Source organism: Nerophis lumbriciformis, linkage group LG19 (assembly GCF_033978685.3).
Source record: "Nerophis lumbriciformis linkage group LG19, RoL_Nlum_v2.1, whole genome shotgun sequence".
Lineage (NCBI taxonomy): Eukaryota > Metazoa > Chordata > Actinopteri > Syngnathiformes > Syngnathidae > Nerophis > Nerophis lumbriciformis.
Window position 1 is genome coordinate 39,284,281 of NC_084566.2, and position 24,668 is coordinate 39,308,948.

At 42.3% G+C, this 24,668-nt stretch overlaps 2 protein-coding genes across 3 annotated transcripts in view; one reads left to right on the forward strand and one right to left on the reverse strand.

Moving 5' to 3' along the window:
- The window catches only part of nadkb (NAD kinase b), a 62,373-nt gene extending 53,827 nt beyond the window's left edge, over positions 1-8,546 (forward strand). For both annotated transcript variants that reach the window (XM_061978802.2, XM_061978804.2), the window contains 4 exons: positions 7,112-7,211; positions 7,273-7,430; positions 7,503-7,585; positions 8,158-8,546. In XM_061978802.2, coding sequence (XP_061834786.1) covers positions 7,112-7,211; positions 7,273-7,430; positions 7,503-7,585; positions 8,158-8,317 — 501 coding nt within the window. In that variant the 3' untranslated portion in view covers positions 8,318-8,546. The remainder of the gene's footprint in view (positions 1-7,111; positions 7,212-7,272; positions 7,431-7,502; positions 7,586-8,157) is intronic.
- A 2,116-nt stretch (positions 8,547-10,662) lies between these two features.
- sec62 (SEC62 homolog, preprotein translocation factor) lies at positions 10,663-23,416 on the reverse strand. Its single transcript, XM_061979846.1, has 8 exons — positions 23,286-23,416; positions 18,163-18,274; positions 13,835-13,940; positions 13,523-13,694; positions 13,362-13,457; positions 13,240-13,300; positions 13,056-13,175; positions 10,663-11,274 (listed from the first exon to the last, which is right to left on the reverse strand). Exons 1-8 carry the CDS (start codon positions 23,319-23,321, stop codon positions 10,835-10,837), a joined length of 1,143 nt encoding a protein of 380 aa, XP_061835830.1. The 5' UTR covers positions 23,322-23,416; the 3' UTR covers positions 10,663-10,834.
- Positions 23,417-24,668: the final 1,252 nt, after the last annotated feature.

The following is a 24,668-nucleotide window of genomic DNA, read 5'->3' on the forward strand; positions in this document are numbered from 1 at the left end:
ACAAGACTCCGAGGTACTTGAACTCCTCCACTTGGGGCAAGATCTCCTCCCCAACCCGGAGATGGCACTCCACCCTTTTCCGGGCGAGAACCATGGACTTGGAAGTGCTGATTCTCATCCCAGTCGCTTCACACTCGGCTGTGAACCGATCCAGTGACAGCTGAAGATCCTGGCCAGATGAAGCCATCAGGACCACATCATCTGCAAAAAGCAGAGACCTAATCCTGCAGCCACCAAACCGGATCCCCTCAACGCCTTGACTGCGCCTAGAAATTCTGTCCATAAAAGTTATGAACAGAATCAGTGACAAAGGGCAGCCTTGGCGGAGTCCAACCCTCACTGGAAACGTGTCCGACTTACTGCCGGCAATGCGGATCAAGCTCTGGCACTGATCATACAGGGAGCGGACCGCCACAATCAGACAGTCCGATACCCCATACTCTCTGAGCACTCCCCACAGGACTTCCCGAGGGACACGGTCGAATGCCTTCTCCAAGTCCACAAAACACATGTAGACTGGTTGGGCAAACTCCCATGCACCCTCAAGGACCCTGCCGAGAGTATAGAGCTGGTCCACAGTTCCACGACCAGGACGAAAACCACACTGTTCCTCCTGAATCCGAGGTTCGACTATCCGGCGTAGCCTGAATAGACCTTACCGGGAAGGCTGAGGAGTGTGATCCCACGATAGTTAGAACACACCCTCCGGTTCCCCTTCTTAAAGAGAGGAACCACCACCCTGGTCTGCCAATCCAGTGGTACCGCCCCCGATGTCCACGCGATGCTGCAGAGTCTTGTCAACCAAGAGAGCCCCAGTTTGGAAATCAGTTAAAAAAATATATGGTCTTGTTTCTGCAACATCAAGGTATATATTGACGCTTACATAGGTCTGGTGATAATGTTCCCCTTTAAGAAAAAAAACCCTGGCTGTTGCACAAGTGTCTTATGACAGCAAAAGACACACTTTTTAAACAGATTTGTGTATTTTGGGCTAACCGAGGAGTCCAGCAGGAGTTCCCGGGTGAATGAGAGGCCTTTGGGGCCCTATATTGAGACAGTTTGGCGTATTTTGGTGACGGCGAGGAGTCCAGCAGGTGTTCCCAGGGAATGAGAAGCCTTTTGGGGCTCTATTTTCAGACAGTTTGGCGTATTTTGGTGTGGCCGAGGAGTCCAGAATTTGTTACCGCGGAGTTGGAGCCCACTTGTGGACTAACGTTTAAAAACAATACTGCCCCGGAATGACTTGCAGCGGTAGAGAAGGCCAAAAGGTCAACAAAAACAGTGGGGAATTGGAGCCCTCGTGTGGACTTTTGTCGCAATTGCACCCATAAATAAATGCCATATTTCCAAGTGTTTTCTATAGAGACCCGACTTAAGAGAAAAAAAAAACCCTGGCTGTTGCACAAGTGTCTTATGACAGCAATAGACACACTTTTTAAACAGATTCGTGTATTTTGGGATAACCGAGGAGTCCAGCAGGTGTTCCCTGGTGAATGAGAGGCCTTTTGGGGCCCTATATTGAGACATCTTGGTGTATTTTGGTGACGGCGAGGAGTCCAGCAGGTGTTCCCAGGGAATGAGAAGCCTTTTGGGGCTCTATTTTCAGACAGTTTGGCGTATTTTGGTGTGGCCGAGGAGTCCAGGATTTGTTACCGCGGAGTTGGAGCCCACTTGTGGACTAATGTTTGCCCCGGAATGACTTGCATCGATAGAGAAGGCCTAAAAAGGCTAATTTCATTGTTGACAACAATACATTCATCACACTCTCTCCCCAACCGCCATCACATTCCGTGGCCATCTCGTCTATTTTTTCTCAATCTTCACCCGTGCTATTTATTGTATCATACAAAAGGACTTGAACCCAGAACTCTTTTAGGGGAGACCAAACCCCCAGGGCGAGCCACACCCGACTATTTGCTTACTCGTCAGTGAAGCAGCCCGTCACGGTAATCTATCTTTATCGTATTATTCAAACGGACTTGAACCCAAGAATATAACATACGAAAGGACCTTGAACCTAAATCTTTATCATATTATTCAAACGGACTCTAACCCAAGAATATAACATACGAAAGGACTTGAACCTCCATCTTTATCATATTATTCAAACGGACTCTAACCCAAGAATATAACCTACGAAAGGACTTGAACCTCCATCTTTATCATATTATTCAAACGGACTCTAACCCAAGAATATAACATACGAAAGGACTTGAACCTCCATCTTTATCATATTATTCAAACGGACTCTAACCCAAGAATATAACCTACGAAAGGACTTGAACCTCCATCTTTATCATATTATTCAAACGGACTCTAACCCAAGAATATAACATACGAAAGGACTTGAACCTCCGTCTTTATCATATTATTCAAACGGACTCTAACCCAAGAATATAACATACGAAAGGACTTGAACCTCCATCTTTATCATATTATTCAAACGGACTCAAACCCAAGAATATAACATATGAAAGGACTTGAACCTCCAACTATTCTAGTCACAGGTGAAAGATTTAAGACGCAATGACATGAGTTGGCCACCATATGCAATGGCGGACAAGGCAAAATGCAATCAATCTATCAAAATGTCCACTCTGTGTCTGGGGTACAAACCGTGTTTGACTTACCGTATTTTCCGCACCATTAGCCGCACCTAAAAACCACAAATTTACTCAAAAGCTGACAGTGCGGATTTTAACCCGGTGCGCTTTATATATGGATTAATATTAAGATTCATTTTCATAAAGTTTCGATCTCGCAACTTAGGTAAACAGCCGCCATCTTTTTTCCCGGTAGAACAGGAAGCGCTTCTTCTTCTACGCAAGCAACCGCCAAGGTAAGCACCCGCCCCCATAGAACAGGAAGCGCTTCTTCTTCTACTGTAAGCAACCACCCGCCCCCGGAAGAAGAAGAAGCGCGCGGATTTTCGTTTCATTTCCTTTGTGTGTTTACATCTGTAAAGACCAGACTACAAAATGGCTCCTACTAAGCGACACGCGTATAACGCAGAATTTAAACTTAAGGCAATAAGTCATGCCGAAGAACACGGAAATAGAGCAGCAGCAAGAGAATATAACATAAATGAATCAATGGTGCGTAGGTGGAGGAAGCAAGAAGATGACCTGCGCCAGGTAAAGAAGACAAAACAGAGTTTCCGAGGGAACAAAGCAAGATGGCAACTGTTGGAGGACAAACTCGAACAGTGGGTTGTTGAGCAGAGAGCAGCAAGCAGAAGTGTCAGCACCATCACTATTCGAATGAAGGCAACAAAGCTAGCAAGCGAACTTCACCTGGATGATTTTAAAGGTGGTGCTTCTTGGTGTTTCCGGTTCATGAAAAGACGCAATCTCTCCATCCGCACACGGACTACTATTTCACAGCAACTGCCTAACGACTTTAAAGAAAAGCTGGCTACTTTCCGTGCATATTGTAAAAACAAGATAGCTGAAAAAAAGATCCGGCCAGAGAACATTATCAACATGGACGAGGTTCCACTGACTTTTGATATTCCTGTGAACCGCACTGTGGATACAACGGGAGCACGTACGGTGAATATTCGCACCACAGGGAATGAGAAGTCGTCCTTCACTGTGGTTCTAGCTTGCCATGCTAATGGCCAGAAACTTCCACCCATGGTGATATTCAAAAGGAAGACCTTGCCAAAAGAGAACTTTCCAGCCGGCGTCATCATAAAAGCTAACTCGAAGGGATGGATGGATGAAGAAAAGATGAGCGAGTGGTTAAGGGAAGTTTACGCGAAGAGGCCGGGTGGCTTTTTTCACGCAGCTCCGTCCATGTTGATATACGACTCCATGCGCGCCCACATCACAGATGGTGTCAAAAAACAAGTGAAGCACACAAATACAACACTCGCCGTCATTCCGGGTGGATTAACCAAAGAACTCCAACCGCTGGATATTGGTGTCAACAGGGCATTTAAAGCACGACTGCGAACGGCGTGGGAACAATGGATGACCAAAGGCGAACACACCTTCACTAAGACAGGCAGACAGCGCCGGACGACATACGCCAACATCTGCCAGTGGATCGTAAATGCCTGGGCAGATATTTCGGTCACAACTGTGGTCCGAGCTTTCCGGAAGGCAGGATTCACAAAACTGCTGGACAACAACAGCGACACTGACTCCGATGACTTCGACAAGACGGAACCGGCCATTTTGGATCCCACATTTGCCCAACTTTTCAATTCGGACACCGAAGACGAAGAATTCGAAGGATTTACGAATGAAGAATAACTTCAGAAAGTGAGCGTTATGTTTATTTTGTGTGTTGTGACATTAACGTTCGAGCAACATTATGTTGCTATTGCTCTGCACTATTTTGAATTTTACTATGTTTGTGATTGCACATTTGCGTACATTTTGGGACAGAGTTGTTAGAACGCTGGTTTTTAATATATTATTAAAGTTTGACTGACCTATCTGACTGTTTTTTTGACATTCCCTTTAGCGCAGCGTAGGCGCGGCTTATAGTCCGGGGCGGCTTATTGGTGGACAAAGTTTTGAAATATGCCATTCATTGAAGGTGCGGCTAATAATCCGGTGCGCCTTATAGTGCGGAAAATACGGTACATACTTCAAGACAGACTCCTAAAGCAGATTTTAGAAAAAGGCTCTGCTTACCTTGTTTTATATTTGGCCGCTAGTGAGTCTGTCCAGAAGAGTGTAAGAGGTGTCCAATTCTCAGCGTGTCGCCCGGACGAGGCCCCCAAATTGTTGCGTTTTGGACCAGTTGTTCCTCCCAGGGAATTCAAGTCACAAGTCGCTCCCAAGCTCTTTACGACACTTAAAGCTGAGTTGAAAAACCACCAGAGACAGAATAGGTATTTTGTAATATATTGGCAAAGCTTTGCAGATATACATTTGAGACCAGTCCAGCATAGAACATTCTATCGCGCCGCCAAAATGGTCTGTCTTCCCGACCCCAAAACCCTCTCTCCTCTCTCTAGTCCAGGGGTCGGCAACCCAAAATGTTGAAAGAGCCATATTGGACCAAAAATACAAAAACAAATATGTCTGGAGCCGCAAAAAATTAAAAGCCATATTACATACAGATAGTGTGTCATGAGATATACCGTATTTTCCGCACCATAAGGCGCCCTGGGTTATAAGCCGCGCCTTCAATGAACGGCATATTTCAAAACTTTGTCCACCTATAAGCCGCCCCGTGTTATAAGCCGCATCTAACTGCGCTAAAGGAATGTCAAAAAAACAGTCAGATAGGTCAGTCAAACTTTAATAATATATTAAAAACCAGCGTGATGTGGGCGCGCATGGAGTCGTATATCAACATGGACGGAGCTGCGTGAAAAAAGCCACCCGGCCTCTTCGCGTAAACTTCCCTTAACCACTCGCTCATCTTTTCTTCATCCATCCATCCCTTCGAGTTAGCTTTTATGATGACGCCGGCTGGAAAGGTCTCTTTTGGCAAGGTCTTCCTTTTGAATATCACCATGGGTGGAAGTTTCTGGCCATTAGCATGGCAAGCTAGAACCACAGTGAAGGATGACTTCTCATTCCCTGTGGTGCGAATATTCACCGTACGTGCTCCCGTTGTATCCACAGTGCGGTTCACAGGAATATCAAAAGTCAGTGGAACCTCGTCCATGTTGATAATGTTCTCTGGCCGGATCTTTTTTTCAGCTATCTTGTTTTTACAATATGCACGGAAAATAGCCAGCTTTTCTTGAAAGTCTTTAGGCAGTTGCTGTGAAATAGTAGTCCGTGTGCGGATGGAGAGATTGCGTCTTTTCATGAACCGGAAACCTGTCGCTTAGTAGGAGCCATTTTGTGGTCTTTACAGATGTAAACACACAAAGGAAATGAAACGTAATATCCGCGCGCTTCTTCTTCTTCTACGGGGGCGGGTGGTTGCTTACAGTAGAAGAAGAAGCGCTTCCTGTTCTATGGGGGCGGGTGCTTACCTTGGCGGTTGCTTGCGTAGAAGAAGCGCTTCCTCTTCTACGGGGAAAAAAGATGGCGGCTGTTTACCGTAGTTGCGAGACCTAAACTTTATGAAAATGAATCTTAATATTAATCCATATATAAAGCGCACCGGGTTATAAGCCGCACTGTCAGCTTTTGAGTAAATTTGTGGTTTTTAGGTGCGGCTAATAGTGCGGAAAATACGGTAAATTTAATTAAGAGGACTTAAATGAAACTAAATGACCTCAAATATAGCTACAAATGAGGCATAATGATGCAATATGTACATATAGCTAGCCTAAATAGCATGTTAGCATCGATTAGCTTGCAGTCATGCAGTGAGAAAATATGTCTGATTAGCACTCCACACAAGTCAATAACATCAACAAAACTCACCTTTCATGCACAACGTTAAAAGTTTGGTGGACAAAATGAGACAGAAAAAGAAGTGGCATAAAACACGTCCTAGAAAGTCGAGTTCAAGGACCGCCAAAATTAGTAGGACAAAACGGCGCTCGCCAAATACTCGAATCAGTGAAGCATGTTTAATATAAACAGTGTGCTTTGAAACAATTAGGGAGGTTTGTGTCATGTTTGTCCTCCTACAGAAACCATATTAAAACAAAAAATAGATTGTTTTTCCCTCATCTTTTTCCATTTTTAATACATTTTTTAAAAAGCTCCAGAGAGCCACTAGGGCGGCGCTAAAGATCAGGGGTTGCCGACCCCTGATCTAGTCAAAACACATGCTAGTCAAAACACATTCCAAAGAATTCAAGGTTAACACACACAGGTTACTTGCAGAGAAACAGAAAGAGAATAAATGGAAAACACGAGCTGTTTTCAAATATGACTATGAAAGAAAATAAGTAACGCTAAAATTCGGATATATGTAAATATCTGCCTCCGACAAGGTCAACCAAAAAATGGTTAAAAATGTCCACTGTGCACAGGTTGAAATTCCACTGAATTTGCATTAAATGCCATCAGTGTGTGAATGTGTGTGTTAATTCCCATGGAATAAGTGTCGCACAGAAAAGTAATAAAAACCCAAGAAAAAGCAAAACACACAGCAGGTGTGAGACGTGCATGACCCTAAAAAGTGATGCTGCAGACGGCGTGACCGTAAAACTCCTCAAAGCAATAACGAAGCGTGTGTGCAGGTGCTGAACGAGGTGGTGGTGGACCGCGGGCCGTCGTCCTACCTGTCCAACGTGGACCTGTACCTGGACGGACGTCTCATCACGTCCGTGCAAGGAGACGGTAAGACAACAGACCCCGCTGACGTCGGCCAACGTTCGCCACGCTGTCTTTCCGCCATCAGGTGTGATCGTGTCCACGCCCACCGGCAGCACGGCCTACGCGGCGGCGGCGGGGGCTTCCATGATTCACCCCAACGTGCCGGCCATCATGGTGACCCCCATATGTCCACACTCGCTGTCCTTCAGGCCCATCGTGGTCCCTGCCGGAGTGGAGCTCATGGTGCGTGTCGGGGCCAACACCTCACACTGTCCAAACGCCACAAAATACATTTTTGTTATCTCGCCAATCCAGATCACCTTGTCACCCGACGCCAGGAACACCGCCTGGGTGTCCTTTGACGGCAGGAAGAGACAAGAGATCCAGCACAGCGACTGGTGGGTCTCTCTTTGTACTACTTCACTTCCTCAGTGGCCTCGTGGTTAGAGTGTCCGCCCTGAGATGGGTAGGTCGTGAGTTCAAACCCCGGCCGAGTCATACCAAAGACTATAAAAATGGGAGCTATTACCTCCCTGCTTGGCACTCAGCATCAAGGCTTGGAATTGGGGGTTAAATCACCCAAAAAATTATTCCCGGGCGTGGCCACCGCTGCTGCTCACTGCTCCCCTCACCAAATTATTCCCTGCATTTGACCCATCACCCTTGATCACCCCATGGGAGGTGAGGGGAGCAGTGAGCAGCAGCGGTGCCGCGCCCGGGAATCATTTTGGTGATTTAACCCCCAATTCCACCCCTTGATGCTGAGTGCCAAGCAGGGAGGTAATGCCTCCCATTTTTATAGTCTTTGGTATGACTAGGCCGGGGTTTGAACTCACAACCTACCAATCTCAGAGCGGACACTGAGTAGGTCAGGGAGATCTCCACTGAGAAGGTGGGGATTGAACCACGCCGTCCCCAAAATGATCAAACCTTTCTTCTGTCATTCTGACCTCGTTTTGGGTGCCCTCAGCATCAAGATCACAACGTCGTGCTACCCGGTGCCGTCCATCTGCTGCCACGACCTGGTCTACGACTGGTTCGAGAGCCTGGCACAGTGTCTGCACTGGAACGTGCGCAAGCGGCAGACCCGTCTGGCCGAGACCTCGGACTCCTCGGACACAGAGAACTGAACCCGCCAACCCCCCCCTGCTTACTGAGCCAAGACACCAGCCGTGTGTCCATGTGGTGTTTTTTTCCAAAACCTTTACATTCCAAGATGACAATGATTCATGTGTATATAAACATGTAAAAAAAAGTATTTTAGGTCACTTCTTTAATGTAGTTTTTGTATATTTTAAGACACAAACTTGACCTCACCATCACTGACAGGCTGAAAATAAAAAGACACTTTAAACCGTTTTTGCTGTTTTATTGTGAGCTGTGGCAGGCACACCTCAGCATGCTTGTTTTTTTTTTTTTTACTTTTATGACAATATTTCCAGACATTTTTAAAATGATACTCCTAGTTATTGCATGAAGAGAGTAATGCCAACTAGAAGACAAAAAACATCTACGACTTTGACCGAGTGTGTGTCGCCTCCTGCTGGCAGAAGCAGCACATATATTACATAGGTGTAAATATATATATATACATACAGTACTAATACAATGATGTCGTACAAGAGTAGGAGAGACAGATGTCAGAATTAATCAACTAGACAACTTATAAAAAGTGGAATAAATTAAATGGAGGGAGGAACTAAATAAATTGATATAAAAAGAAAAGATAGGGAATACAAGCTCCTTATAATAGAGTAGAAGTTAGGAGGCAGACATGGTATGCATAATTGGGTTTGCTTGACCACTAAATGATACCGTATTTTTCGGACTATAAGTTGCAGTTTTTTTTCATAGTTTGCGACTTATGTGTGAAATGATTAACACATTAGCGTAAAATATCAAATATTATTTATCTCATTCACGTAAGAGACTAGACCAGGGGTCGGAAACCTTTACCAGTCAAAGAGCCATTTTGACCAGTTTCACAAATTAAAGAAAACAATGGGAGCCACAAAATTATTTTGAAATTTAAAATGAAATAACACTGCGGGCTTTATATGAATGGCGAGTGACAGCGTCGTACTTGTCAACCCTCCCGATTTTTCCGGCAGACTATGATTGTCAAGGCAACTGTTCTCTCGAACTTGCCGTGATGGTACAGCATTTAGCGCCCACTAAAATCAATGTGCCGGCCCAGCCACACGTTGTATGGGGCTTCTGCTTGCACACGTAAGTGACAGCAATGCATACTTGGTCAACAACCACACAGGTTACACTGACGGTGGATGTATAAAAAACTTTAACACTCTTACTAATAATGCGCCACACTGTGAACCCACATCAAACAAGAATGACAAACACATTTCGGGAGAACAGCCGCACCGTAACACAACATAAACACAACAGAACAAATACCCAGAATCCCATGCAGCCCTAACTCTTCACCTCAACCGACGCACAGAGGGGGGGGTTGATGTGTGAGGGAGCAGGGTTGGGGTTGGGGCGGTAGCAGGGGTGTATAATGTAGCCCGGAAGAGTCAGGGCTGCATGGGATTCTGGGTATTTGTTCTGTTGTGTTTATGTTGTGTTAAGGTGCAGATGTTCTCCCGGGATGTGTTTGTCATTCTTGTTTGGTTTTGGTTCAAAGTGTGGCACATTATTAGTAAGAGTGTTAAAGTTGTTTTAAATGGCCACCGTCAGTGTAACCTGTTGACCAAGTATGCCTTGCTGTCACTTACGTGTGCAAGCAGAAGATGCATATAACAAGAGGCTGGGGTGGCACGCTGTTTATACAGATTGTAGAGGGCGCTAAATGCTGTACCATCATGGCACGCCCTTATTATTAATGTAAGGGTGAAAATGGGAGAATATTAATCCCGGGAGTTTTCTGCAAGAGGCACTGAAATCCGGAAGTCTCCCGGGAAAATTGGGCGGGGGGGTGTCGGCAAGTATGCGGCTGAGCCGCATCAGACTGATCAGAGAGCCGCGGGTTGCCGACCCCTGGACCAGACGTATAAGATTTCATGGGATTTATCGATTAGGAGTGACAGATTGTTAGGTAAACGTATAGCATGTTCTATATGTTATAGTTATTTGAATGACTCTTACCATAATATGTTACGTTAACATACCAGTTGGTTATTTATGCCTCATATAACGTACACTTATTCAGCCTGTTGTTCACTATTCTTGATTTATTTTAAATTGCCTTTCAAATGTCTATTCTTGGTGTTGGCTTTTATCAAATACATTTCTCCAAAAAATGCGACTTATATATTTTTTTCCTTCTTTATTATGCATTTTCGGCCGGTGCGACTTATACTCCGGAGCGACTTATACTCCGAAAAATACGGTACATATTCATTCTGTTAAAAATGATCATTTTTCATGGCTAAAACTGTGCTTTTCTTGTTTGAGGCCGGACTCTTTTGTCACATTTCCAGGCCATTTGGCACCTTCAAACTGGACTTGGGGAAAAAGCACAGCGTTAGTTTGGTCCCTGGGATTGTCTCGCCATGAAACCAAGAGACTCCGAAGGAATCAAAGCAAATATTGTCAAGGAAGAGATCAAACCTTGTTTAGTAGAGTCCTGGAGCTGTGAGGTGGACATTTAGTGGGAGGGAGGAAGAGGAAAGTAGACAGGGAGTTTATGTCTGAATGTCCGTGTCACTGTCTCCTCTTTCTTCCTTTTCCTCGTCCTCTTCCGTGTGCTGGTCCAACTCATCCCTGGTGATCATCTCAAAGTCGTTGCCGTTGCTGTGCTGCGAGCCTTCGTCTTCCCTGCGGTCGCTGTCCGTGTCCGTGTGGCAGTCGCTTTTACGCTCCTCTAGCCCCGCCTCTTTGCCCTCGTCCTCCTCCTCCTCCTCTTCGTCCTTCTTCTCGCTGTCGGACTTGTCGTCGCTGTCGGATTTTTGGCCCTCGTCTTTGTTCCCCTTCTTGGCGCCGCCCCGCGGGCCTTTGTACTCGTGGGTGTAGAGCGGGCGGAAGGAGTCGATGAAGCCCACGTCAGCCGTCAGGTTGGGAAGGAACCAGAAGTGATGGCGGCCGCCCGTCACCAGCCAGATGAGCAGGAAGAGAATGCAGCGAGCTAAGGAAGGAGAATACGTCTTAGAACGGATCAGATATTCTGGGTTAAATGCTAAATGGGTTATATGCAACACAGGAAGTCCTTCATACCGACTACTATGAGACTGTATAATGCATATGTTCCTTTTGACTGTACTTAAATGTATAATAGACTGTATTTATATTATTCACATGTGAATAATGCTGTATAATAGACTTTACATTATTCACATGTGAATAATGCTGTGTAATAGACTGTATTTATTTTATTCACATGTGAATAATGCTGTATAATAGACTGTATTTATATTATTCACATGTGAATAATGCTGTATGATAGACTGTATTTATATTATTCACATGTGAATAATGCTGTATAATAGACTGTATTTATATTATTCACATGTGAATAATGCTGTATAATAGATTGTATTTATATTATTCACATGTGAATAATGCTGTATAATAGACTGTATTTATATTATTCACATGTGAATAATGCTGTATAATAGACTGTATTTATATTATTCACATGTGAATAATGCTGTATGATAGACTGTATTTATATTATTCACATGTGAATAATGCTGTGTAATAGACTATATTATTCACTTGTAAATAATGCTGTATAATAGACTTTATATTATTCACATGTGAATAATGCTGTGTAATAGACTATTTATATTATTCATATGTGAATAATGCTGTATAATAGACTGTATTTATATTATTCACATGGGAATAATGCTGTATAATAAACTATTTATATTATTCACATGTGAATAATGCTGTATAATAGACTGTATTTATATTATTCACTTGTGAATAATGCTGTACAATAGACTACGTTTATATTATTAACATGTGAATCATGCTGTATAATAGACTACATTTATATTATTCACATGTGAATAATGCTGTATAACAGACTGTATTTATATTATTCACATGTGAATAATGCTGTATAATAAACTATTTATATTATTCACATGTGAATAATGCTGTATGATAGACTGTATTTATATTGTTCACATGTGAATAATGCTGTATAATAGACTATATTATTCACATGTGAATAATACTGTATAATAGACTGTATTTATATTATTCACATGTGAATAATGCTGTATAATAAACTATTTATATTATTCACATGTGAATAATGCTGTATAATACTATATTTATGCTATTCACATGTGAATAATGCTGTATAATAGACTGTATTTATATTATTCACATGTGAATAATGCTGTATAATAGACTGTATTTATATTATTCACTTGTGAATAATGCTGTATAATAGACTGTATTTATATTATTCATATGTGAATAATGCTGTATAATAGACTGTATTTATATTATTCACTTGTGAATAATGCTGTATAATAGACTACATTTATATTATTCACATGTGAATAATGCTGTATAATAGACTGTATTTATATTATTCACTTGTGAATAATGCTGTATAATAGACTACATTTATATTATTCACATGTGAATAATTGTAGCTGAGCTCCAGCGACCCTGAAGGGAATAAGCGGTAGAAAATGGATGGATGGACATGTGAATAATGCTGTATAATAGACTGTATTTATATTATTCACATGTGAATAATGCTGTATAATAGACTACATTTATATTATTTACATGTGAATAATGCTGTATAATAGACTGTATTTATATTATTCACATGTGAATAATGCTGTATAATAGACTACATTTATATTATTTACATGTGAATAATGCTGTATAATAGACTTTATTTATATTATTCACATTTCGATATTCCCGCCTTCTTACCGACAGCCAGGAGAAAAATGCTGGCCACGAAGCATCCAGCGGCGACGCTCAAGTAGTACACGCCCACGCGCATTTCTGCTGGCCACAGTGGGAACAGCGTGGCGGCGATGACGGCAATGACTGACAACGAGAACACAATCAGACACGTTGAAAAGGTCAAAGTACACCGTGTGAGAAAACTGACCCAGGATCAGCCCCATGGCGAAGGACTTAAAGGGCACGGGGTCGTAAATCCACACGTAGACCTGAGGAAGACAATGCATGCTCACGGGGGGTACTCAGGTGTCATGTTCAGCGCTCACATACCTCGTTTCCATCCAGGAACATTTGATCCTCGTGCAGCTCCAGCTTGAACTTCTTCTTCACCTCTTTCTTCTTTTTGGGACTTCCTGGGCTGTCGTCCTGCAAGCACACAAACTTACTTCAGCGCTTTTGAGGACGGGAGGAGCCGACGTCTTCAAACGTACGCTTTTAGTATCCTTCTTGCTCTCGCTGCCCGTGTCCGCCTCCTTCTTCTTGTTCTTCTCCTTTGCCTTCTTCTCCTCCTCTTTGCCGCTGTCGCCCTTGGACTTCTTGTCCTTCTCTGACTTCTTCTTCATCACTTTGAGAGCACGCTGGAAGAACTGCTTCTTCAGAAGTCTGCAGAGGAACACGCACGCACGCACGCACGCACGCACGCACACACACACACACACACGTACGTGTAAAGTAGACACACACACACACGTGCTTGACCTGAGGCTACCTTCTCCATGCCAGTGTTGTCCCTTAGAGCTGACCTGTTGCAGTAGTCCAGCACGGAGTCTCTGCTGGTGAAGAGCGCCTCCTCTCCTTTCTTGGCTTTGGCCCACTTGGAGTCCAGCAGACAATCCACCGCCTTGGAGGCTGAGGGATCATTTTTACTTTGACTTTTTACCCACAAGCAACATCATCATGGCAAACTATTGAGTTGAGTTGAGTTTGAGTTTATTTGGAACATGCAAGCATACAACATGATGCATCACCATTTCCAGTTTCTCTATTCAACATGTTGGAAAAGGAGTAGGAAGAAGCAGAGCTTATTTAAACCTACACCTTTTCTTTTACATAACAGTTGCTAAAACTTTTGTTCACTTCCTATTCTCAATTTATTCACAATATACTCCATAAGTGATAACAATAAAAATTAAAGCTACAAGCAGCATTGGTCGGGCCCGCATATTTGGCAGGTGCTAGTCCTAAATGTCCCAATACTTTTGTCCAGTGATAGTCATAAGTGTCCCAATACTTTTGTCTACTTTTAGTCACGTTGGTGCTTCCTGCTTTTAAGCAGCCATCTTAAAAAAACAGCAGCGCAGCGGGTCTTTGAAGGGTCATAAAATCAAAACCGGAGCAGTTAGAAAAAAACCGCTTCTGTCATTGTAATCACAAGGGTTCAATCTCTCTCCTGTGTTAGTTTGAAGGCGAAACGACAAACGCGCTCAGAGGAGATAGTTTTTGAAGGAAGGTGACCGGTTTTTCCAAAAAATTTGTTTTGAAGGGGGAATAGCATACTTCCTGTTGATTTTTGCTGGGGGTTGTCAATTTATGAAATGTAGGTCTAAGTGAGACCTACATAGAGGTTTTTGTTTCATGTCTCTCCGACCTTCCCAGTGAAAGTTACAGGCAGTTTTGTCAGTTTTTTCATCCGAGGAGCAGTTTTTTGTGCGTTTCATAAAAAAATTGCGCTAGAGCACAATTTTGAGATTTGGGGTTAGGTTTTTTTATTAGATCGCAATTCTTGCCAGTCCTGATGTGTGTGTTCAGTTTGGTGAGTTTTGAAGCATGTTAAGGGGGTCAAATTACAGCTCAAAGAGGCAAAAGTGACTGTTTTTAGTACTTTTTTGTCTTGAAGGGGGAATTGCCAACTTCCTGTTGATTTTAGCCCGAGGGTGTACAATTATGAGAACTAGGTCTAAGTCAGACCTACATAGAGGATTTTGTTTCATGTTTTTCCGACCTTCCTAGTGGGAGTTACAGGCAGTCTAGTTTTTTTTTTCCCTAGGGGGCGCTAGAGCGTATGGTGAGTTTTGAAGCATGTTAAGTGGGTCAAATTAGTGCTCAAAGAGGCGGCGGAAGAATAATAATAAAGAATAATAAAACCTTACAAATTCAATAGGTCCTTATGTCCCATTGCATAAGGACTCCCTGTGGGAGTCCTTATGCAATGGGCCATGCGGGCCCTAATAAATAAATAAATAAATACTCTGTGAAGTAAGTTACATTTCATATGGTGAGATGAGTAAGATTATCTAGAAAATGAATGATATAAATTCAGAATGTTTATCATGGTTCTTCTACTTTGTACTTTAAGTTTGAAGAGTTTCTTGAAGAGGATCATATTAGTACATTGTTTGATTTCTTTGCTGAGTCCATTCCATCATTTAATTCCACATACTGAAGGTCTTAAAGGGGAACATTATCACAATTTCAGAATGGTTAAAAACATTAAAAATCAGTTCCCAGTGGCTTATTTTATTTTTCGAAGTTTTTTTCAAAATTTTACTCATCACGCAATATCCCTAAAAAAAGCTTCAAAGTGCCTGATTTTAACCATCGTTATATACACCCGTCCATTTTCCTGTGACGTCACATAGTGAAGCCAACACAAACAAACATGGCGGATAGAACAGCAAGCTATAGCTACATTAGCTCGGATTCAGACTCGGATTTCAGCGGCTTAAGCGATTCAACAGATTACGCATGTATTGAAACGGATGGTTGTAGTGTGGAGGCAGGTAGCGAAAACGAAATTGAAGAAGAAACTGAAGCTATTGAGCCATATCGGTTTGAACCGTATGCAAGCGAAACCGACGAAAACGACACGACAGCCAGCGACACGGGAGAAAGCGAGGACGAATTCGGCGATCGCCTTCTAACCAACGGTTGGTATGTGTTTGTTTGGCATTAAAGGAAACTAACAACTATGAACTAGGTTTACAGCATATGAAATACATTTGGCAACAACATGCACTTTGAGAGTGCAGACAGCCCAGTTTTCATCAATTAATATATTCTGTAGACATACCCTCATCCGCTCTCTTTTCCTGAAAGCTGATCTGTCCAGTCCAGTTGGAAATGCATCTGCTTTGAGTGTCGCAGGATATCCACACAAATTCTTGCCATCTCTGTCGTAGCATAGCTTTCGTCGGTAAAGTGTGCGGAACAAACGTCCAATTTCTTGCCACTTTCGCATCTTTGGGCCACTGGTGCAACTTGAATCCGTCCCTGTTCGTGTTGTTACACCCTCCGACAACACACCGACGAGGCATGATGTCTCCAAGGTACGGAAAACAGTCGAAAAAAACGGAAAATAACAGAGCTGATTTGACTCAGTGTTTGAGAAAATGGCGGATTGCTTCCCGTTGTGACGTCACAACTCAGAGCGAAAAAGATGGCGGCTGTTTACCGTAGTTGCGAGACCTAAACTTTATGAAAATTAATATTAATATTAACCCATATATAAGGCGCACCGGATTATAAGGCGCACTGTCAGCTTTTGAGAAAATTTGTGGTTTTTAGGTGCGCCTTATAGTGCGGAAAATACGGTAGTTGGTTTTAGCATGCTGATTGACTGTTAATGTATTAATCTAGCCAAAGGGTCGGCAACCCGCGGCTCCGGAGCCGCATGCGGCTCTTTGATCACTCTGATGCGGCTCAGCAACTTACTTGCTGAACCCCCCGATTTTCCCGTGAGACTTCCGGACTTCAGTTTCTATCGCAGAAATTAATATTCACCGATTTTCACCCTTACAGCTATAATAAGGGCGTGCCATGATGGTACAACATTTGGCGCCATCTACAATCTATATCAACAGCGTGCTAGCCCAACACTTGTTATACAATATACATCTTCTGCTTCCACACGTACGTGACAGCAAGGCATACTTGGTCAACAGCCACACAGGTTACACTGACGGTGACCATATAAAACAACTTTAACACTCTTACTAATAATACTTTGAACCAAAACCAAACAAGAATGACAAACACATTTCGGGAGAACATCTGCACCTTAACACAACATAAACACAACAGAACAAACACCCAGAATCCCATGCAGCTCTGACTCTTCCGGGCTATATTATACACCCCTGCTACCACCAAACCCACTCCCTCACACATCAACCCCCCCCTCTCTGTGCGTCGGTTGAGGTGGGCGGGGTTTGGTAGCGGGGGTGTATAATGTATCCCGGATGAGTTAGGGCTGCATGGGATTCTGGGTATTTGTCCTGTTGTGTTTATGTTGTGTTAAGGTGCAGATGTTCTCCCGAAATGTGTTTGTCATTCTTGTTTGGTGTGGGTTCACAGTGTGGCGCATTATTAGTAAGAGTGTTAAAACATTTTTTATACTGCCACCGTCAGTGTAACCTGTGTGGTTGTTGACAAAGTATGCGTTGCTGTCACCTACGTGAGCAAGCTAAAGCCACACACAACGTGAGGCTGATCAGGCACGCTGATCATGGTGAGCCCTATATGCTGTACCAACACGGCACGCATGACACTGACAAGCGCCGTTCAGTTAAAACCCGCGTGCCGCACCAGCTTTCAAATCCTATATAAAAGGTGTGGGCAGCGTGTCTGAGACCCCTGATTTAAACACAGCACAAAGTAAAAAAAAAATCTCTGTATACAGTGTTATGTCATTTAAAATGTCATAATTTTTTTGCGGCTCCCATAGTTTTCTATAATTTGTGAAACTGGTCAAAATGGCTCTTTGACTGGTATAGGTTGCCGACCCCTGATCTAGCCTATTTCTAGTCATTTGTCCATCAGTAACATAATATTAAAGATTACTCCAATTGCTTAGCTGACTATGTATATCTGTGTGTGGCATTAAATTAGTGTTTTACAAGAATAAATAAATACAAACATAATAATGCCACGTATGATGTGTGGAGACTTTTCACCCCAACCAATGTAGGCGGAAAGGCTGTATACATTTGCAAATACTGTGCAAAGCGAAAATGCCACAAAGATGCAGCAGCATATAGTCAAGTGCCCAATAATATATCATTATTGTAATTCCCCAGTCCCTTGTTGCTTTGACAGCCTGTGAATGCTTGCTTATTAGTTCTCAAACACTCACCGATGAAGTAGTCGACCTTTTGGTGGCCCACCATGGTGGTGGACTTGGTGGGACAGTTGAAGCGCAGATGCTTGGCCACCACTTTCTCCTCCTTAGTTAGCTCGCACACCTCCTGCACACAACACCATCAAATACTTCTTTTAGAAAAGCAATTTATCAACAATATCTTTAAAATAATACAGACCAATCAAAAGAAAAGTCCATTAAATAATGCGATCGCTCCTCCTGCAAGTGGATGAATGGTGCTGTTGAATTAGAAATTGAACTTAAAAAGGGCTGGGCGATATATGGAATATACTCGATATATCGCAGGTTTGTCTCTGTGCGATATAGAAAATGACTATCCTGATATTGGAGTATACGTTCTCACGCTGTTGCTTTTAGCTGCGAGCATTACACTACAGGTTCTTCTCACTCTTTCTTGTCTCTGCTTCTCACAGAGACATAAAAGAAGCGCACCTTCTTACATACGTCACATACTGTCGCGCGTGCAACGTCATACGCCCTCGCGGAGCAGAGAGGTAGCGGCATGGGTAAGGTTAGCTGTGGTGCGAGTGGTAATACGAGAGAAAGAAGGTGCGAATCTGGTAACAAATGAAGGAAGAATTTATTCCCAAGAAAAACAGCAGGGGGTCCATCGTCTCACGGTGGTTTGGCTTCAAGCGGGAAGATGTTGAACAGACAACCGTAATATGTCAAGTATGCGGCAAAAGCGTTGCTACAAAATGTAGCAGCACTGCTAATGTGTAGCATCATTTGAAAAGTCACCCGCTAGAGAATGAAGAGTGCTTGAAGCTCCGCATGTCAACATCTCCGTTCGGTGCCACAGCAACAAAATGCCCAAGCAACCATTTCCACATCAACACCGTATGAAACAAATAGTCAACAACAGAAGGAGATAACGTCCCCAGGAACCTACCACATAGCAAAGGACATACACTATTTGATTTCCTATTATGCAACTCATTTTTATTTGACACTTATTGAAATATCTTGTATGCCAGTGTGCAGCTTTTGAAACATCACAAGATGCTTTTTGAGGAAGTTATAGTTTCGGTGGTTTGTTGTTAGTTTGAATGTCCTTTCGTTTTACATTAAAAAAACGACACTTTGTTTTTTAGCATTTTGCCTGTCCTTGCTTTTAAATGGATACACGTTTAATAGTTACCTTCCATTTTTGTAATGGCCAAATGAGAAGCATAGTTACAGTACAAATACATATTTACGAATTAGTCATCTTTGTTGTTAGTAAGCACATGCTTAAAATATCAAGGTGAATTGAAATGTCACTGACGGTGAGCAGCCTGACGCTGCTTCATTAACACCGCCGCTGTTTGACTCGGGGTCCGGAGCAGACGCACGTAATAACAGTCACGTGTTTTCATACCGACGTGCTAACGTGTCCAGGTTATAACCCTGTTGTCAATAAACACACGTGGAGACGGTGCTTCAGATACTACATTAATACTCAAGCTAAATTGTCCACTGTCCACTGCAGCATGTGAATGCAATGAAAAGAATAAAATCTGAGCCAACCAGCTGTTAAAATGTTGTCCAGGTTAATGTTTTGGCCATTAAAGGCCCTTCATTTCAAGATTTCAACTGTGATCGGGCTTTAAACAGGTGGCTGACCTGTTCAGATGGGTGTAACTGCTACTGGTCAAATAATGTGAAATAGCATTTAATTTTACATGTATGCAATGCCATTTAAATGTAATTATAGATGATAATAATAATTACTGTGTAGTGTTGTAAATAGTCAACGGGAAGAATTTTAGTAAGATATAAGCCATGAGCACTACACAGCCAGAAAAAAACCTAGGCAGGACAAGTAAAAATATTGGGGCAAGTAGATTTGAGAAGTCGGGCAAGTAGAAAAAAAGCTTAACGTTGAACCCTGCATGTGTTGAGCTGCTGCCGCTTAAGGTTAGACGGCACTGTACATAGAGCGTGTCTGCTCGTTAGTAATAAATTCTAATGTTGGATGTTCACTCCTTCACACAGATGAGTATAGAAAAATATTTTCAACGGCCGAAAAGGGCTCGACTTGGAGAAGAGGTAGGCCTACAGTCCGGACCACAGGAGGTATTATCAAAACGGTGTAGACACTTAGAAATCTCATAAGGAAAGTGAACAGACGTCCATCAGTGTGAAAATGAATTTGCTTCCAATATTTCCAGACTTCAACTAGTGCCGCAGCTGTGGCAGTAAGAGAGGGTGAGGAGGAAGGGATAGTAAGTACGCAGGGAGATGTTGTAGGAGAGGAGGAAGACAGGCAGCATGTAGAGCCAGCTAGGGCGGAGGGAACAGATGAGACTCAGCAAACACTGAAAAATAAAGCAGGGTCAGATCAGAAATGCACTTTTCTCATGAAAAGGGTCCCAATTTATATTCTTATGTGCCTTATAGAGAGGACCACGACAAAACATAGAGCGACTAGCTCCAGTGCGACCTGTTCAGCAGCAACAGGAGGAGGAGGAGGAGGTTGACTGACTGTGGCAGGACACCTCTGCCTCTGTCTCACTTCATGTTGCTGGTAAATAATATGGTTGTAGTAGTAGGCTAAAGTTTAATTATTTAGTGTGCACTAATTAAAGGGGCAGAGCTTTAAGAGACATTTTAGCTTTTATATTTTATAAGATATATTTTTTGTAAGAACCACAATTAATAAATATATTTCAGTGAATAACTAATTGTTCAAATCTGTATATAAATATGTACATAAAGTGTTGTAATTATATTCCAACTCCGCGTTCTTCTTGGTCATCGCCGCTGCCGCCGCCACCACAAATACAGGTAAAAGCCAGTAAATTAGAATATTTTGAAAAACTTGATTTATTTCAGTAATTGCATTCAAAAGGTGTAACTTGTACATTATATTTATTCATTGCACACAGACTGATGCATTCAAATGTTTATTTCATTTAATTTTGATGATTTGAAGTGGCAACAAATGAAAATCCAAAATTCCGTGTGTCACAAAATTAGAATATTACTTAAGGCTAATACAAAAAAGGGATTTTTAGAAATGTTGGCCAACTGAAAAGTATGAAAATGAAAAATATGAGCATGTACAATACTCAATACTTGGTTGGAGCTCCTTTTGCCTCAATTACTGCGTTAATGCGGCGTGGCATGGAGTCGATGAGTTTCTGGCACTGCTCAGGTGTTATGAGAGCCCAGGTTGATCTGATAGTGGCCTTCAACTCTTCTGCGTTTTTGGGTCTGGCATTCTGCATCTTCCTTTTCACAATACCCCACAGATTTTCTATGGGGCTAAGGTCAGGGGAGTTGGCGGGCCAATTTAGAACAGAAATACCATGGTCCGTAAACCAGGCACGGGTAGATTTTGCGCTGTGTGCAGGCGCCAAGTCCTGTTGGAACTTGAAATCTCCATCTCCATAGAGCAGGTCAGCAGCAGGAAGCATGAAGTGCTCTAAAACTTGCTGGTAGACGGCTGCGTTGACCCTGGATCTCAGGAAACAGAGTGGACCGACACCAGCAGATGACATGGCACCCCAAACTATCACTGATGGTGGAAACTTTACACTAGACTTCAGGCAACGTGGATCCTGTGCCTCTCCTGTCTTCCTCCAGACTCTGGCACCTCGATTTCCAAAGGAAATGCAAAATTTGCATGGTTGGGTGATGGTTTGGGGTGCCATGTCATCTGCTGGTGTCGGTCCACTCTGTTTCCTGAGATCCAGGGTCAACGCAGCCGTCTACCAGCAAGTTTTAGAGCACTTCATGCTTCCTGCTGCTGACCTGCTCTATGGAGATGGAGATTTCAAGTTCCAACAGGACTTGGCGCCTGCACACAGCGCAAAATCTACCCGTGCCTGGTTTACGGACCATGGTATTTCTGTTCTAAATTGGCCCGCCAACTCCCCTGACCTTAGCCCCATAGAAAATCTGTGGGGTATTGTGAAAAGGAAGATGCAGAATGCCAGACCCAAAAACGCAGAAGAGTTGAAGGCCACTATCAGAGCAACCTGGGCTCTCATAACACCTGAGCAGTGCCAGAAACTCATCGACTCCATGCCACGCCGCATTAACGCAGTAATTGAGGCAAAAGGAGCTCCAACCAAGTATTGAGTATTGTACATGCTCATATTTTTCATTTTCATACTTTTCAGTTGGCCAACATTTCTAAAAATCCCTTTTTTGTATTAGCCTTAAGTAATATTCTAATTTTGTGACACACGGAATTTTGGATTTTCATTTGTTGCCACTTCAAATCATCAAAATTAAATGAAATAAACATTTGAATGCATCAGTCTGTGTGCAATGAATAAATATAATGTACAAGTTACACCTTTTGAATGCAATTACTGAAATAAATCAAGTTTTTCAAAATATTCTAATTTACTGGCTTTTACCTGTAGATGCCTGCCCTGTGGGAAACACTGTGACCTCTTATCGAACCAATTCCTTATTAAATCTCTTATGGAATCCAGATAGGTTCCAAAAGCCGTAGATGTACCTTGATTGATCGATTGAGACTTGTATTAGTAGATTGCACAGTACAGTACATATTCCGTACAATAGACCACTAAATGGTAACACCCCAATAAGTTTTTCAACTTGTTTAAGTCGGGGTCCACTTAAATCAATTCATGGCAGTTGTTGTTGCTATGATATATTGATCTTACTCAAGGTTGTGTGTGTCTCGGACGTGTGGATGACTACAAATGCAAAGTAAAAGGAGAGTCTGAGAGAGAATAGTAGAAAGTTGCACATGTGGCCAGGCGTTATGTAAACACGCTAAAAGCTGACGCAGCGAACTCCACAATTAGGCGCAAAAAAAACGTCAGCTAGCTAAGAGTCTGACATTTTAAAACGGTCTTCACGACTGATACTTTCATATGAACCCACGGGAGGACGGTGTTTGACGTCACGGACTATTACTAGGACTGTTACATGTATGTATATATATATATATATATATGGCTCTACTTCCCCTGTACGGCACGCTAGCTTTAGCCACCATAGCATCACCAAAACCAGCGTTAACCTCTTAGCGGCGCCGGGAACATAACTCCGCCGACTCTTCGTTCCATTTCCCACACCACCAGCAGCGCTTAAAGAGCTGTGGAATAAAGAAAGGAAACAAATATAGTTACCTGGATCCGTTTCTTGTGCCTCCTGCGCTCCGCCATGATCCCTCCTGCTCAGCTTCTTCCTGCGAGTTCGCGCGGCGGCAAGTATCGCGAGAGTTCACACGAAAGGCGATTTTCATTCATGGGGAAAAAAACAAAACAGGCTCTCTTGTGACGTCATTAAACCCAATAAATACGTATAAAATCAGTTAAGATTTTTTGTTAATTATTGATTCAAATTAGTTGAATAAACTCAAACTGCGGTAGATGCGTTAAATAAATAATTAAGATTTTGTGAATTGATCTAAATCAGTGTTTTTCAACCAGGCCCGGCCTTAACCAATCTGGCGCCCTAGGCAAGATTTTAGGTGGCGCCCCCCCCACATCGGCAGTGAAGTGTATATACTCACAAGAAACCGAATAGCTTTGTCTTTGACCTTTTTTTTTTTTTACTTACAACTATACCTAATATATAAAGGGGTGGAAAAGTGACTATTACCTGCAGGGCAAACATTAGCTAACCAGAAGGCAATAACAATGTAAACAAAAAACACCTGCTTAAAAGATCTAATACAAACATTTATATGCACGTACAACACTTAGAACTTTTAGCATATCAGTATGTGGAATTAAATTAGGGAATGGATTAAGTAAAGAAGTTAAAAATTGTACTGATATGATCCAGTTTAAGAAGTTGTTCAAAATAATAGTGCTTACAGAGTACAAAAAAGAATAATTATGAGAAATACTTTCAACCTTATTGAAAATAAGATATTCTTCATCTCAGTATGTTAATAATGACTGAATTAATTAATTAATTACATATTACAAAACTGTTGTATACTAATTCATAGATGTTATTTTATTATATAAAAAGGTCAGTAAATGATTCTATATATTTGTAAACGCTTTGAAGTGGGAAAGGGGTAGGATTAAATAAGCTTTGCTTCTTTCTACTCCTTTTCGGGCATGATGTAAAATGAAATGATATGAAATTGTGTGATGTATTATGATGTAAGTGTGTTCATGTTCGAAATAAACTAAAGAAAGAAAGAAATGTACCTGAGGAATGTAAGGTGGGAGTACTGTAATTACCTAACGTTACATTATTATTTTCCATAACAATTTAGCCCCCTCCACAATATTAACCCGACGTTAAAACAGAACTAGCTATTTATTGATTAGCAATTGCCGAATCATGTAACATTAGCTTAATGCTAAAAAGCCAGGTTACTATCACATTCTGTAACAGACAAATAATTTCATGTAGGCTAACGTTACCTACCTGCTACCTCTGTCTTTTCTCGTTTCTCCTCCTCTTCTTTTCTCTTTTTTCTTCCCTGGGCACCTGACAGTTTTGGCCGTTTTGACATCTTGTGTTGATTTTTTGATGTGGTGACGTCCAAA

Coding starts and splice junctions, on each gene's coding strand:
- sec62 (XM_061979846.1), bottom strand. CDS start 23,321: ATGGCGGAGCGCAGGAGGCACAAGAAACGGATCCAG. Junction 18,275..23,285: donor GGCACAAGAAACGGATCCAG/GTAACTATATTT, acceptor TGTTGTGTGCAG/GAGGTGTGCGAGCTAACTAA. Junction 13,176..13,239: donor CGCCATGGGGCTGATCCTGG/GTCAGTTTTCTC, acceptor TCTCGTTGTCAG/TCATTGCCGTCATCGCCGCC.